This window comes from Callorhinus ursinus, unplaced genomic scaffold, assembly GCF_003265705.2.
Source record: "Callorhinus ursinus isolate GAN/ISIS: 27379988/994484 unplaced genomic scaffold, GSC_fseal_2.0 scaffold9, whole genome shotgun sequence".
In the NCBI taxonomy this organism is placed as follows: Eukaryota; Metazoa; Chordata; class Mammalia; order Carnivora; family Otariidae; genus Callorhinus; species Callorhinus ursinus.
The window spans coordinates 44,110,380-44,123,812 of NW_027397071.1; the positions used below are offsets into that span (position 1 = coordinate 44,110,380).

Here is a 13,433-nt window from a genome sequence, read left to right on the forward strand (position 1 = left end):
GATCAAATCCCGCATCAGGCTCCTTGCTCAGTGGGGAGCCTGCTTCTCCCTCTCCCTCTACCTGCCCCTCCCCCTGCTTGTGCTCTTTCTCTCTCTCTCTGTCTGACAAAATCTTAAAAAAAATAAAAGTAAGATTTAATATATAAAATACATATCACATTGGTTTTTTTTTTAAGATTTTATTTATTTGAGAGAGAGAGAGAGAATGAGAGATAGCACGAGAGGGAAGAAGGTCAGAGGGAGAGGCAGACTCCCTGCTGAGCAGGGAGCCCGATGTGGGACTCGATCCTGGGACTCCAGGATCTTGACCTGAGCCGAAGGCAATTGCTTAACCAACTGAGCCACCCAGGCACCCTCACATTCTGTTTTTGAACAAAATCAACTTTAGTTGTAATTTATTGCTCTTTTTAAAAAGTTTTTAATGTTTCAGAAAATGCTTTTCAATAGATAAACTGAATGGCTATTATAAAAGTATGTCACTTAGTATCTCACTTCTTGTTTTCTTTCTTTTTGGTGTGGTGGTGATGGAAATAGTACCTCAGTGTGTCTGGAGAATAAATGTGGATATTCCTGAGGAAGCTAATCAGAATCTTTCATTCAGTGCTACTGAGCGATGGTGGGAGCAGACGGATTTGACCAAACTAATCATATCCAACAATAAACTTAAGTCACTGACAGATGACCTACGACTCCTGCCTGCACTCACTGTTCTTGATGTAAGTTGACTGGTATCAATAGGGCTTGTTAAAGAGACTCTAAAGGTAAATTTAGGCTTTGATAAGCAGAAAACACATGTTTAATTGGTAGAACGTAAGGAAGAATAAATTATTGATAGGCATAGCATGATGGTTAAGAGTGCACTTACAGATCATAAGGCTTCCAATTGTGACTGCGTCACTTGATAGCTGTGTGACCTTGGGAAAGTTACTTCATTGTACCTCAGTTTCCACATCTATAAACCAGGACTGACACTACTACCTATTTTTAAAAATTGTTCTTAGAATTGAATGCATTATTGCATGCAAACAGAATCCATATTTAACAAGTGGTTGCTGTTGCTCATCTTTTTTCTTTTATTGCTGTTATTTTTCTCTTCATCATTCTAGACGTTAAAGCAGTACTTGAAATTACTTTTTTTTTTTTAAACTTCAATACTGACTTAAATTATTGAACTTCTTGTGTGTTTATTCAAGGACTATTTTTTAGTCTCATTGCCATGTCATATTGTAAAGCATGAGTAGTTTATTTCACAATCTGGAGTTTTGATGTACTTTACTTAGGAACATCAGAAATCTTCCAATTCATGTCTGAAAGTGTTGGATCTGGTCAAATTTCTAGAGAAGTTTTTATTTTCCTCATTTGCAAAATGAATGGATTGACTTAGATGTTCTCTAAGTATCCTTATATCTTAAAAATAATATGAGAACATAATAGAGGGCCCCCTCCTCTTTCTTTTCATTTTTTGTATATGTTGACATAAATTATACCACCAAGTGCTATTAGTTTCTAACCCTCTCATCTCTCATTTGAGATTGAAATTCCACTGAATGAGGTAAGGTTATTTTTTTTAATTGTAATATTTAAAATTGATGACATCACTTCATGACTTGTGAACAGGGGCTTAGTCAACTTCAAATTCCTTTTCTTCTTCTATACATAGAACAAATTAACAATACTCCAAGTATACTATTGAATTAGAATAGCAGAATTATTGTTGAAAAATTCTGTACAATGGCAAACTCATTTGGTTAATTAAAAGACTAAGATATTGACTGTTTTTTAATAACTTTTAGATACATGATAATCAGCTGACATCCCTTCCTTCTGCTATAAAAGAGTTAGAAAATCTTCAGAAACTTAATGTCAGGTAAAATTTAAGCTTATTTAATTTCAATATTGCTAATATAAGGGTGTAAATCTAATATTCTTTAAAAAATTTTTAATACTAGAAAATATTTTTGTATTAACTCAAAGTGGTAAAAGCAGAGTAAGAATTTTTATTTATTTTTTTTTTAAAGATTTTGTTTATTTGAGGGAGAGTGTGAGAGAGAGAGAGAGAACAGGGTGGGTAGAGGGAGAAGTAGACTCCCCACTGAGCAGGGGGCCCAATGCGGCACTTGATCCCAGGACTGACCTGAGCCAAAGGCAGGCACTTAACCGACCGAGCCACCCAGGCACCCCAGAGTAAGAATTTTAAATTTTCTCAGATTATTTTTGTTGAATTTTTTATTATTTTTGCAGAATTGCCTGCATGTTTTTCTGATTTTATAAATGTAAGGCCAGTTGATTTTTTTAAGTACTTTTTGTTTTATTTTATTTGTTTATTTAATTTTTAAAAAGATTTTATTTATTTGAGAGAGAGAGCACAAGTGGGCAGGGGGGCAGAGAGGGAGGGACAAGCAGACTCCCTGTTGAGCAGGGAGCCTGAGGACCTTGGACTCAATACGAGGACCCTGGGATAATGACCTGAGCCAAAAGCAGATGCTTAACTAACTGAACCACCCATGTGTCCTCTTTTTGTTTTATTTTTATGTAGCAATTTTTACTGGTTATTTTAGTAAGCTTTTTGTTGATATCTCAGGTTTTAAGTTACTTTTATATTCTAAAAAAAATATCTAGGTTAAGCAATAGGAAAAAATTTGAAATAATTCTTTCATTAATGATGAAAAATGTCATGGTTTTAGTATTAGTAGCTTTTAAACTTTTCTGAGGACTCCTGGAGTTCTACAGATATGTTTCTGGTCCTTGTTGATAGGTATGTGGGAAGCCAGGTGGCTAAGGCTCTGGCTAACTTTATTTGACCTTTAATACACATCTAGACTTCCAGGAAATAAGTACCTTATGTGTATTATCTATGTGCAGATTAGGGGAAAGGGATTTTGGGAAGATTTCATTTAGGAGATAAAATAAAAAGGTTTATTAAGTGTTCAAAACATAGTTTGAAAAACTGTGGTTCATAAAATTGGTATGGTTACAGATCTATCTAACAAAGCATAATCAAGTCTCAGTATTCTGTGGGTAAATTAATTGCTTTGAGGGAAAACGTTTCCTTAAGTTACAGTCCTCATCTATTGAAAAAATTACAACAAATCAACAAAAATATCTATACATAAAAGGTGCTAGTTGTTGAGAGCTACATCAGAACCTGTTCCCCATCAAGTCCAAGGCAGGATGTGGCCTGCAAAGGCAAGAATGGGGAGGGTTGAGAGAATATATGAGGGAGTATGGATTGGGTATGGCTTTGGCTTTAGCTTTAGCTTCCAACACTTCCGAGTATAAGTGTTAGGATGGAGGAAATAGATGGGGAGAGGAATGGAGGAAATATGTAGCTAGAATTACATCTCTGCCCAACTACATCCCTGTGAAATCTACAAAGATTTCAGTTAAGTGACCAACAATAATAACCAATTTTTGACAATTTTTTAGTGGTTTTTATTTATTTTAGAAGACATCTTTTGGTATTTTTGTTCCAACTAGTTTTATTTTTATATAATTTAAGGTTATTTTTACCCCATTATATTTCTCATTTCACCCTATTTGTTAAGTAATTGTAGATGGCATGAAAATAGAATGGAATTCCTAAGTGAATAGTTGAGGTAAATCTGGGAATAAATTAAATCAGGTCATCTCTTAATTATAAGGGAGTGTATCATCTTCAGCGACTTGGGACTTCTAAAAATAAACCAAGTACCTCTACAGAAGGACTGAGCTGAAGGTAAAACTAAGTACAAAGAAGAGTGGAGTTGCACATTACAATCAGCTGGACATACCAGGCCCTTAAACAGAAATAGCTATTTTTGTCTTGAGTGCTAGCTTAGAAACATATTCCCCATAGAAGCTGTGACTCCATTGTAGTGTATATGTGCCCATATCTCTGTCAGAATCCTAAAATCCAGATACAGGGGCACCTGGGTAGCTTAGTCGGGTTAAGTGTCTGACTTTGGCTCAGGTGATGATCTTGGGGTCCTGGGATCGAGCCCTGCTTTGGGCTCCCTGCTCATTGGTGAGCCTGCTTCTCCTTCTCCCTCTGCCCCTCCCCCAACTTGTGCTCACATGAGCACTACTCTCTCTCTCTCTCTCTCTCTCAAATAAATAAAATCTTTAAAAAAAATAAAATTCAGATAGAGTATGAAAAATTAAGAGTCCAATGTATCCTCTCACATTGCGTATAAAATCAAGAGTAGGTTATAAGGAAGCAATCAAAAGTTCACAAATTATTTGGTTAAAAACCTTTATTTCTTGGGGCACCTGGGTGGCTCAGTCGTTAAACATCTGCCTTCGGATCAGGTCATGGTCCCAGGTCCTGGGATCGAGCCCCACATCGGGCTCCCCGCTTGGAGGGAGACCTGTTTCTCCCTCTCCCATTCCCCCTGCTTGTGCTCCCTCTCTCGCTGTGTCTCTCTCTGTCAAATAAATAAAAATCTTTAAAAAAAAAAAAATAAAAACCTTTACTTCTTTGTTTTCTTTGAAACTCTCAATTTGATTACTTTAGATGACTATAATCTTAATGAGTTATATACTTTCAGGATGTGAAGTTTGATAAGTTTTTAGAATTAGTAACCATATTTCATTTTTAAAAATGAGCCCATGTAGTTGGTTAGCAAAAATACCTTTACAAATATTTATTATGTTGTTACTGAATCACTCAGCATTTATTTTATCAATCAATAGCCATAACAAACTGCAAATACTTCCTGAAGAAATTACAAATTTAAGAAACCTGAAAGGTCTATATCTCCAGCATAATGAACTAACTTGCATTCCAGAGGGATTTGAACTTTTCAATTTAGAAGATTTGGTAAGTTGTGATTTTCCAATTTTTATATAATTTGGGGCTGATGTGATTTTTCATCAGGCTGAGAAATTGGATGTAATGATTGAAATCATGAAAAACATGGACAGATGATTATAGGACTAGATTATCAGAAACTGCATTCAATTAGATTGCTAAATTAGTAATTGTAAATTTATTTTTCCTATTTTTTCTTATAAAATCACCTTAGGTTTTAATTTAAGAATAGAGTGTGGGAAGGGGGTGATAAGGATGACTGTTATTCAGAGGATTTTATGGCTTTGCAAAATAGGGGAAAGGTGTCTTTAGCATATAAGAATTTCCATTTGTATACCCATTCCTTCTTTATTGTCCCTATAACCCTCCTGTCCTTTGAGTGTTCAGACAGTCCCTTTAAGGCCTGCCTTTTCTTCCCTATTTTTCAAAATGTCCACCTTACCTCACAAAATTTTCATTCCATCTATGTCACAACCTAAATAGAGATACCCATAAAGCAATACAGATATTATTTTAAGAATAATAAGAATAATAGGCACATTGCTTTGTGCTTTACATATAGCAAGGTACATAGTTTTATCCCCTAATACAGATATGGAACTACGGTTTATTAAAAAAAAAAAGTATCTTATCTGAAGCCATGTAACTAATAAGTAATGAATTCAGGATTTTAACATGTCAGTTTGACTCTAAAGTGTATCCCTTTTTTTCTCCCATTATACCCCTGAAGGAGTAAGATTCCACTAAAATACTTGATCTGAAAGACTAGCTAGATTAGATTACTTGTTCTAATATATAATCTTTACTCCACATAGTTATCTCCTCTTACATTCTTGTTGTTTTACCTATTACATATTTTCAAAAACTTACGTCAATTTAGTCTTAAAGTTTATTTCTCATTAAAGGGGAAGTTAATTCTTTTACCTCTATTTTTTTTTTCCTGTAAATACATCCTCCTTGATATTTCCCTCATCTGCTCTAGTGTTTGAAATCAACATTTATAACCCTCCACAGCCATTTTTCAGTATCTGTCTTTCAATTTGATCAGATTGGAAGTAAGGCTTGGAAAGTCAAAAGCATAGGTATATAAAATGAATGGCTAAGGAAGGGGCCATCAGATTTTCTTATAAAGTAATGGTAAAAGATAGCAATTGATAAATAAAAAAAGAAGAGTATTTAGATTAGAAAGGAAACCTAATAAACTGTAGCAGTTACCAGTTGTTTCCTTTTTATGGGTTCCCAGATAGTCATTTGCATAATGAAAGGATATTTCAGTTGAGAATCGTATTCTTAAGGACTCAGTATCAAATCATAAGTGTGAGCAACAGTATATCACAACATTAGAAATATAAGCATGTTTAATAATTTAAGCTAGTAATAATTCTTTAAGTTATATAAAAGCTGCTTAGCAATGGTACTAAATGAATATTGAAGAAATGACAGCATAAATACTGATTAATTTATGTATAATGTACTTCTATTTTATATCTAATTTAATTATTGACTGCAATAATTAAATGGTTTTTTTTTTAAAGATTTTATTTACTTATTTAACTGACAGAGAGAGAGAGAGACAGCTAGAGAAAGAACACAAGGAGGGGGGGTGGGAGAGGGAGAAGCAGGCTTCCCACTGAGCAGGGAGCCCAATGCGGGGCTCGATCCCAGGACCCTGGGACCATGACCTGAGCTGAAGGCAGTGCTTAACCAACTGAGCCACCCAGGTGCCCCTGCAATAATTAAATGTTTAACTTTATTAGTAATTTTGTTGATTTGGGTTTTTTAAAATATCTTAAGAACTTGTGAATTAATATCTTTTCTGTATCAAAAACTTTTTTAACTTTTTTATTTTGAAATAAATTTAGATTTACACAAATATAAAGATAATACAGAGAGTTGCCATATACTCTTCACCTAGCTTTCTTTAATTTGAGATTTTACATACCCATGGGACATTTGAAAAACTAAGAATTAACACTGGTACAGTATTACTAACTGCACTACGGATTTTATTAAGATTTTCCCAGTTTTCCTACTAATATCCTTTTTTTTTTGTTCCAGGATCCAATCCAGAATACTGCATTGCATTTAGTATCAGTAACTTTTGATATTGCAAAGTATTTATTTCATAGTAATCTGTTCATTCTTAGTGTTTAGAGTATTGGAATTGTAGATTGTTGTTTCCTGTTGATTATGATACATAATTTTGTGTTATTTATAATGGTATCTGTGTTTTATAAAAAAAATAGCTGGTCTAGTGTTTCTACCTTTTACCATCTTCTTAATTGATTTAGAGTTACAGAATGTAATTGTTTAATGTTAGACTAAATGGGTCTTCAGAGAACAAGTTCCCTTAAGTAACTTTTTTTTATTCATTGTTGCAACTGGCCCTGCCTAACAGTTTGCTGATAGCTAATGGAGTACTTATACCGAATTCAGATGTCATAAGAGTTATCTGATTGTCTTTTAAATGGAGTTTCAAAAAAAGTTCTTTCTTAACTGTTTATGTTTTAAAGAAAAAACAGAAACAATGACTTAAAAAAACAGATAATCTTGAACAAAGGAAAAGCAGAGAGTAGAGTAAACTTCTGCACTTAGTCAAAGCAGACTTGCTGAGGTCTGCAGAAGAACCGAGAGGAAATATTTTTTTCCTTAAAAATTAAAATGTCCATTTTCTCAGCTTTATTTTTTGTCTTTCAAGATTTTTTTTCTCTTGCAAAGACATTTTTCTTTTCATATTACAGTTTACCTATACAGTTTGCCTAATTATCCTAGGTACTCAATAAATATTAGATGGACAAATGGATTTTTTAATTAAAAACGATGCATGATATAGCATGACTTAGCAATAACAGAAACCTTTATGTAAAGTATTTCTGAAGTCAGAATTCATTCTGATTCCTTTCTTGTGAAAGAAAGACAGACTTGTGAAATTGTCAGTGAATGAGGGTTACAAAACATATCACCTTTGAAATAGTCTTTCTTTATGTTGCATTCTCCTCAAAATTCTGGAAACCCTTCGAGGGATCAATTATTTATTTATTTATCGATTGATTGATTCATTCATTCATTCATTCATTCTTTCTCCTTCTAAAGGATATTTCCAACAATCGTCTTACAACTGTTCCTGCTAGTTTTTCTTCTCTCTCCAGTCTGGTGCGGCTCAATCTTTCCAGTAATCAACTGAAGAGTTTGCCAGCAGAAATAAGTGGAATGAAAAGTAAATCTTCTCTATTTTAAAACATACATAAATGTGAAGTTGGTGCAACTTATATTTAGAAAGATAAATTTTAATGTTATTAGTTACAGGGAAGTAAAATAATAGATTTTATGTGGGTCAAACAAATAATAGCAAGTAGTCAGATTTTCTCCAGACCATTATTGTCTAGGTTAACTTCTTAAACAGTTCCCACCAAAAGCATATTTTGGCATATTAAAAAGAGGAAAATAAAATATGATTATGAGTTATGGTAAAATTATATACCTGAGATATTGATTAGGGTTTTGAGCTATGTTATCTCTTCATTCATTCAACATTCACTAAGGTTATTCCCCTTTAATAGGAGATTCTACTTGTGGTTATGTTATAGCTGTAGCCTCCTTGTGGTCCATAAGTAATGATGCCAGGAGATAGTCTAGTTTTGCCCAAATGGTCAATCTTTTTTTTTTTTTTAAAGGTTAAAATAGTGATTCTATTGGAGTTTACCATATCACCATCATATTTAACATATTCTAGAACTAATGTTAAGGGATAAAGAAATTGAAGGCACATTTCAGTACCTTTTAAATAATTATACTTAATTATCTTAGAATTCTTGATTTAGAGGGCAAAATCATTATAGTGATTTTTTTTGTTTAAAAGCAAACTATTATTATTACTTGGCTGATGAACATACTGTGTGTCAGCTGTACACTATTTACCTTATCTAGTCTTTTCTGCTAATCAGATATAAGCCCTCTTCATTTTTTTAAACCTCCATCTTGTGGAAGTTATAGGACTGATTTTGTATAGTTGATTACAAATCATTTTGAGATAAATTTGTAAAATTGTGCTGTTTTACTTAAATTAGTAGTCATTTGTCATTTGTAATAGGAATACATAAGTTAAATCTTCCATAAATCCAGTGATATTTTAGGGGAGCCTTTACTTGGGACACCGGTAATTAAGACTTTGCTTATCTTTGCCATTTTTCAATAAAGGTATTAAAAAGTAGAGCTAAACATAAAATACATTATCTTAATATATAAGAAGCTTCAATTTTTTTTTTCATCAGTTGGGTGAACATATCTTGAGAGATGGTAAAAGAGGGAAATCAGTAGAAAAATACTTTGAATTTATAGCAGTATAAATATACTATATATTTATATATATAAATATACTATATAATTAATGATCAGATGCTTTCTTCCTTTAGCTATGACAGTGATACTTTTAAACTATCACCAATAGGACATTTAGTTGTTATTTCACTATTAAGGACTGGACGCCAAGAACAACATCTAACATTTGTGTGGTTCTTTATAACTCAAATGCTTTTACATATATTGTTTTGCCATCACAAAGTTGTGATGTTAGGAGGGTGTAAGTTAGGGGGATGAATATTTTTTACATTTTAAAGATTCATAAACCTCGCTTAGAAATTATGTTATATAGGGGCGCCTGGGTGGCTCAGTCATTAAGCGTCTGCCTTCATCTTGGGTCATGATCCCAGGGTCCTGGGATCGAGCCCCGCATCGGGCTCCCTGCTCAGTGGGGAGCCTGCTTCTCCCTCTCCCACTCCCCCTGCTTGTGTCTCTCTCTGTCAAATAAATAAAATCTTAAAAAAAGAAAAAGAAATTATGTTATCTGTTATAGAGCCAAGGCTTAAATCACAACAGTTCTATAAGGCTTGAATCCTCTTAACTCCATCCCCATTGCTCTTTCCACTATGCACTGCTTATATTATCAGTGCTCTTAAATGCAAACAGTTGTGAAACTATAGTGTCTAACTTTTAAAACAAACTTTTCTTTATAGAATTTACTGGACTTGAGGTGAATCACATTGTGACATTTTTTTATTTATTATTATGTTTAAAGATTATATTTATTTATTTATTTGAGAGCGAGAGAGAGAGAGCACAAACAGGGGGAAAGGGAGAGGCAGAGGGAGAAACAGACTCCCCGCTGATCTGGGAGCCTGATGAGGGGCTCGATCCCAGAACCCTGGGATCATGACCCGAGCCGAAAGCAGACACTTAATGGACTGAGCCACCCAGGCTCCCAGTTGTGACATTTTTAAAAATGCTCTAGTCAAGTAATACATAAATTATTATAGTATTTGTTGAAAGTAGTACCATTACATTTGTTTTGAAAGCAGTTAGCATCTTTAAATACTAAAAGAAGCAGTCTAAGGCAATATCAACTCAAGTCTTGCATTATGTTAAAATTGATAGGCTCAAAGTATAGCAAAAAAGTTGTAAAGTGTTTATCACCTATTCGAACTAGAGGGTTGAGAGTGAATTGTGGAAAATATGTGGTGGCCATTGTAAGTAGAAGAATCTGTGATATGTATTAGGGAGAAAGCTGCTTATTGAATTCCTAAGGGAAGGAAGACCTTTACTTTTTTCCATTTTTGTTTTCTTATATGCCCTTTTAAGAAAGATAGATCCAGGAGGTAAGAGAGATGCTGCGAGTAAGAACATCCTTCTTGAGCTATAGTATGCATTCTTGTCCATAGTGTTAGCTAAGATGTTAGAGAAAGCATGTAATTTAAACAAAAATAAGAAAAGAAAAGAAAGAAGACAGAGGGAGAAAGAAGCAGTATGGATAGATGGAAGAATAGGGGGACAAGCATAGAAATCCAAGGCTTTTTGACAGAAAGTCAACTTGCCAAATTTAAATACATGTGTCTAAGCTACTACTAGCCAGTTATTTGACATCCATTCATACAGCTAGTATGCATGCATGTATGTCTTTAACTACCTTAAACTTTTTCTTTTGAAAGATATATAATTACTGGGGCGCCTGGGTGGCTCAGTTGGTTGAGCGGCTGACTCTTGATTTCGGCTTAGGTCATGATGTCAGGGTTGTGAGATCAAGCGCTGGGTCAGGCTCCATGCTCACTGTGGAATCTGCTTGAGATTCTCTTTCTCCCTCTCTCTCTGCCCCTCCCCCTGCTCTCTCTCTCTCTAAATAAATAAAATCTTAAAAAAAATAAAGATGTATAATAACTGAGGGAAATAATATAGTCTGTAGTTTGTATATTTTAGAATACTTTAACAGAGTACTGGAGTATTTTGTTTTTTACCATTACAAAGATAACTTGGACCATTATTAAACATCATTTTTTTTAAAGATTTTATTTATTTATGAGAGAGAGAGAGTAAGAGAGAGAGCCCAAGAGGGGTAGGGTCAGAGGGAGAAGCAGACTCCCTGCTGAGCAGGGAGCCTGATATGGGACTCGATCCCGGGACTCCAGGATCACGACCTGAGCCGAAAGCAGTCGCTTAACCAACTGAGCCACCCAGATGCCCTAAACATCATTTTTAATGTTGTATCTCTTTAATTATAATTAATAAAAGCAATCTCAGTTTATGTTTATTTCATTCAGTGGTATTCTAGTATTCTTTATTATTATAGCAGTATATAGTGGCATGGGTTTGTAATTCATGATGATGTACACATTTTTTGAATGTATATACAATTATAGATCAATATTTTTCTCTTTATTAAAATATTTTTGTTTTTCACTTACTATGTATTATAGGATTAAAGCATTTGGATTGTAATTCAAATCTCTTGGAAGCTGTACCCCCTGAATTGGCTAACATGGAGTCACTAGAATTGCTTTATTTGAGGAGGAATAAATTACGTTTTCTACCAGAATTTCCTTCTTGTAGATTATTAAAGGTAATATTTAGATGATTATTAAACTATGTATTTTCCAAAAGTTAATTATGAAAATGAAATTTTTAATCTTGTTTTACATTGGGAATATGTATTAGTTATAAGTGCAATGTTTTTCCTATATTTTTCAGAATTTTAGTCTATGTTAATGGTATTGTTAGCAGTAGATTTTTTTAAGAAGCTTGTAAATTTTTTTTAAAGATTTTATTTACTTATTTGAGAGAGAGAGAACAAACAGTGAGGAGGGGCAGAGGGAGAGAGAGAGAGAGAAACAGATTCCCTGCTGAGCAAGGAGCCTGATGCCGAGCTCGATCCCAGGACTCTGGGATCATGACCTGAATTGAAGACAGATGCTTAACTGACTGAGCCACCCAGGTGCCCAGCAGTAGATTTTTTTTTTTAAAGAAATAATTCACTTAAATATAGGAATTTGTACATTTCATCTGGAGAGTAGTATATAACTGGAGAGGTAGATAATGAGGCTAACATAGTAAGGTGGAATCATACTGTAGGACACCTGGAGTACTAGGAAGGAATATATCTAATTCTGTAAGTTGCCACTGCTCATGTTTACCTGATCATAATTGGGTCTGTTTAAAATTAATTACTTTCTTTTGGTTTTAAGTATATAGCATTAACATTGTCTTTTAAATTTGCCATGCTTTGTTTTCCTTCATGTATACTTTTATGTGTTAGAGTTAAAAGAGCTTCTCTTAAACAGAATGGTGGCAGTGATAAAAGGAACTGAAAAAGTTATTTAAAGATTAGTTATACATCTGATAATTATAGATTCTGTTAATGGGAAATCACTATATTTAATAATCACTAATAAAGAGTGTTTGGGTGGCTCAGTTGGGTAACTGTCTGACTCTTGGTTTCTGCTCAGGTTATGATCTCAGGGTTGTGAGATGGAGCCCTGTGTAGGGCTCCCCACAGAGCATTGAGTCTCCTGGAGATTGTTTTTCTCTTTCCCTCTGTCTCTGACCTGCTCACTTGCACGCTCTCTCTCTCTCTCTCTCTCTCAAATAAATAAAGAAATAACAACAAACTGATTATAACTTTTTATGCTCATTCCAACTTATTTTTAAACTTTACGTTTTTATCAGCATCGTTCTTGGATTTGTATTTTTATTAATTCTATAAATGTAACTACTAAATCATTTCTGTGCTTTAGTTTGTAAACTTTGAACTTTCTGCCAGGTTATATCTTTAATTATTTTTAAATTATCAGAAAATCCTTGAAAATGTTCTGTTTTTACTATTTTTAGCTTAATTGTAATTAAAAACTTAAGCACCTTAGTAATTAGAAACTTACGTTTTTTCCATGTATTTTTCAGTGATTTGAAATTAAGATTTCAATTTTATTTTTATTATCTAATATAAAATGAATACAGAAATACATATGATTCATCTTTGGTTTTGTAGGAATTACATGTAGGTGAAAACCAGATTGAAATATTAGGGCCAGAACATCTTAAGCATCTGACTTCTATCCTTGTGCTAGACCTGCGGGATAATAAGTTAAAATCTGTTCCAGATGAAATTACACTACTACAGTCTTTGGAAAGGCTTGACCTAAGCAACAATGATATTAGTAGGTAAGTTTAAAGATCAAAGGAATAAGAAATCATACCTGCATTTGCTTATAATTCATAAGTTAATAAGTAAATAAGGTTTGTAAAAAAAACATGTAGAGATCTTTTTTCTCAATTGAATTCACTAAACATTTATTGAACAAGTATCATATGCATACTTACAAAG

General features: G+C 33.6%; 1 protein-coding gene across 4 annotated transcripts in view; it reads left to right on the forward strand.

The window, feature by feature from the left end:
• Positions 1-13,433, forward strand: part of LRRC40 (leucine rich repeat containing 40) — a 54,037-nt gene that overhangs the window by 13,963 nt on the left and 26,641 nt on the right. For 2 of the 4 annotated variants that reach the window (XM_073896544.1, XM_025871827.2), the window contains exons 2-7: positions 535-716; positions 1,794-1,867; positions 4,672-4,798; positions 7,883-8,006; positions 11,533-11,675; positions 13,098-13,270. In XM_073896544.1, the coding sequence (XP_073752645.1) occupies positions 535-716; positions 1,794-1,867; positions 4,672-4,798; positions 7,883-8,006; positions 11,533-11,675; positions 13,098-13,270 (823 nt within the window). The remainder of the gene's footprint in view (positions 1-534; positions 717-1,793; positions 1,868-4,671; positions 4,799-7,882; positions 8,007-11,532; positions 11,676-13,097; positions 13,271-13,433) is intronic. The other 2 variants (XM_073896546.1, XM_073896545.1) reach the window with 1 other exon arrangement.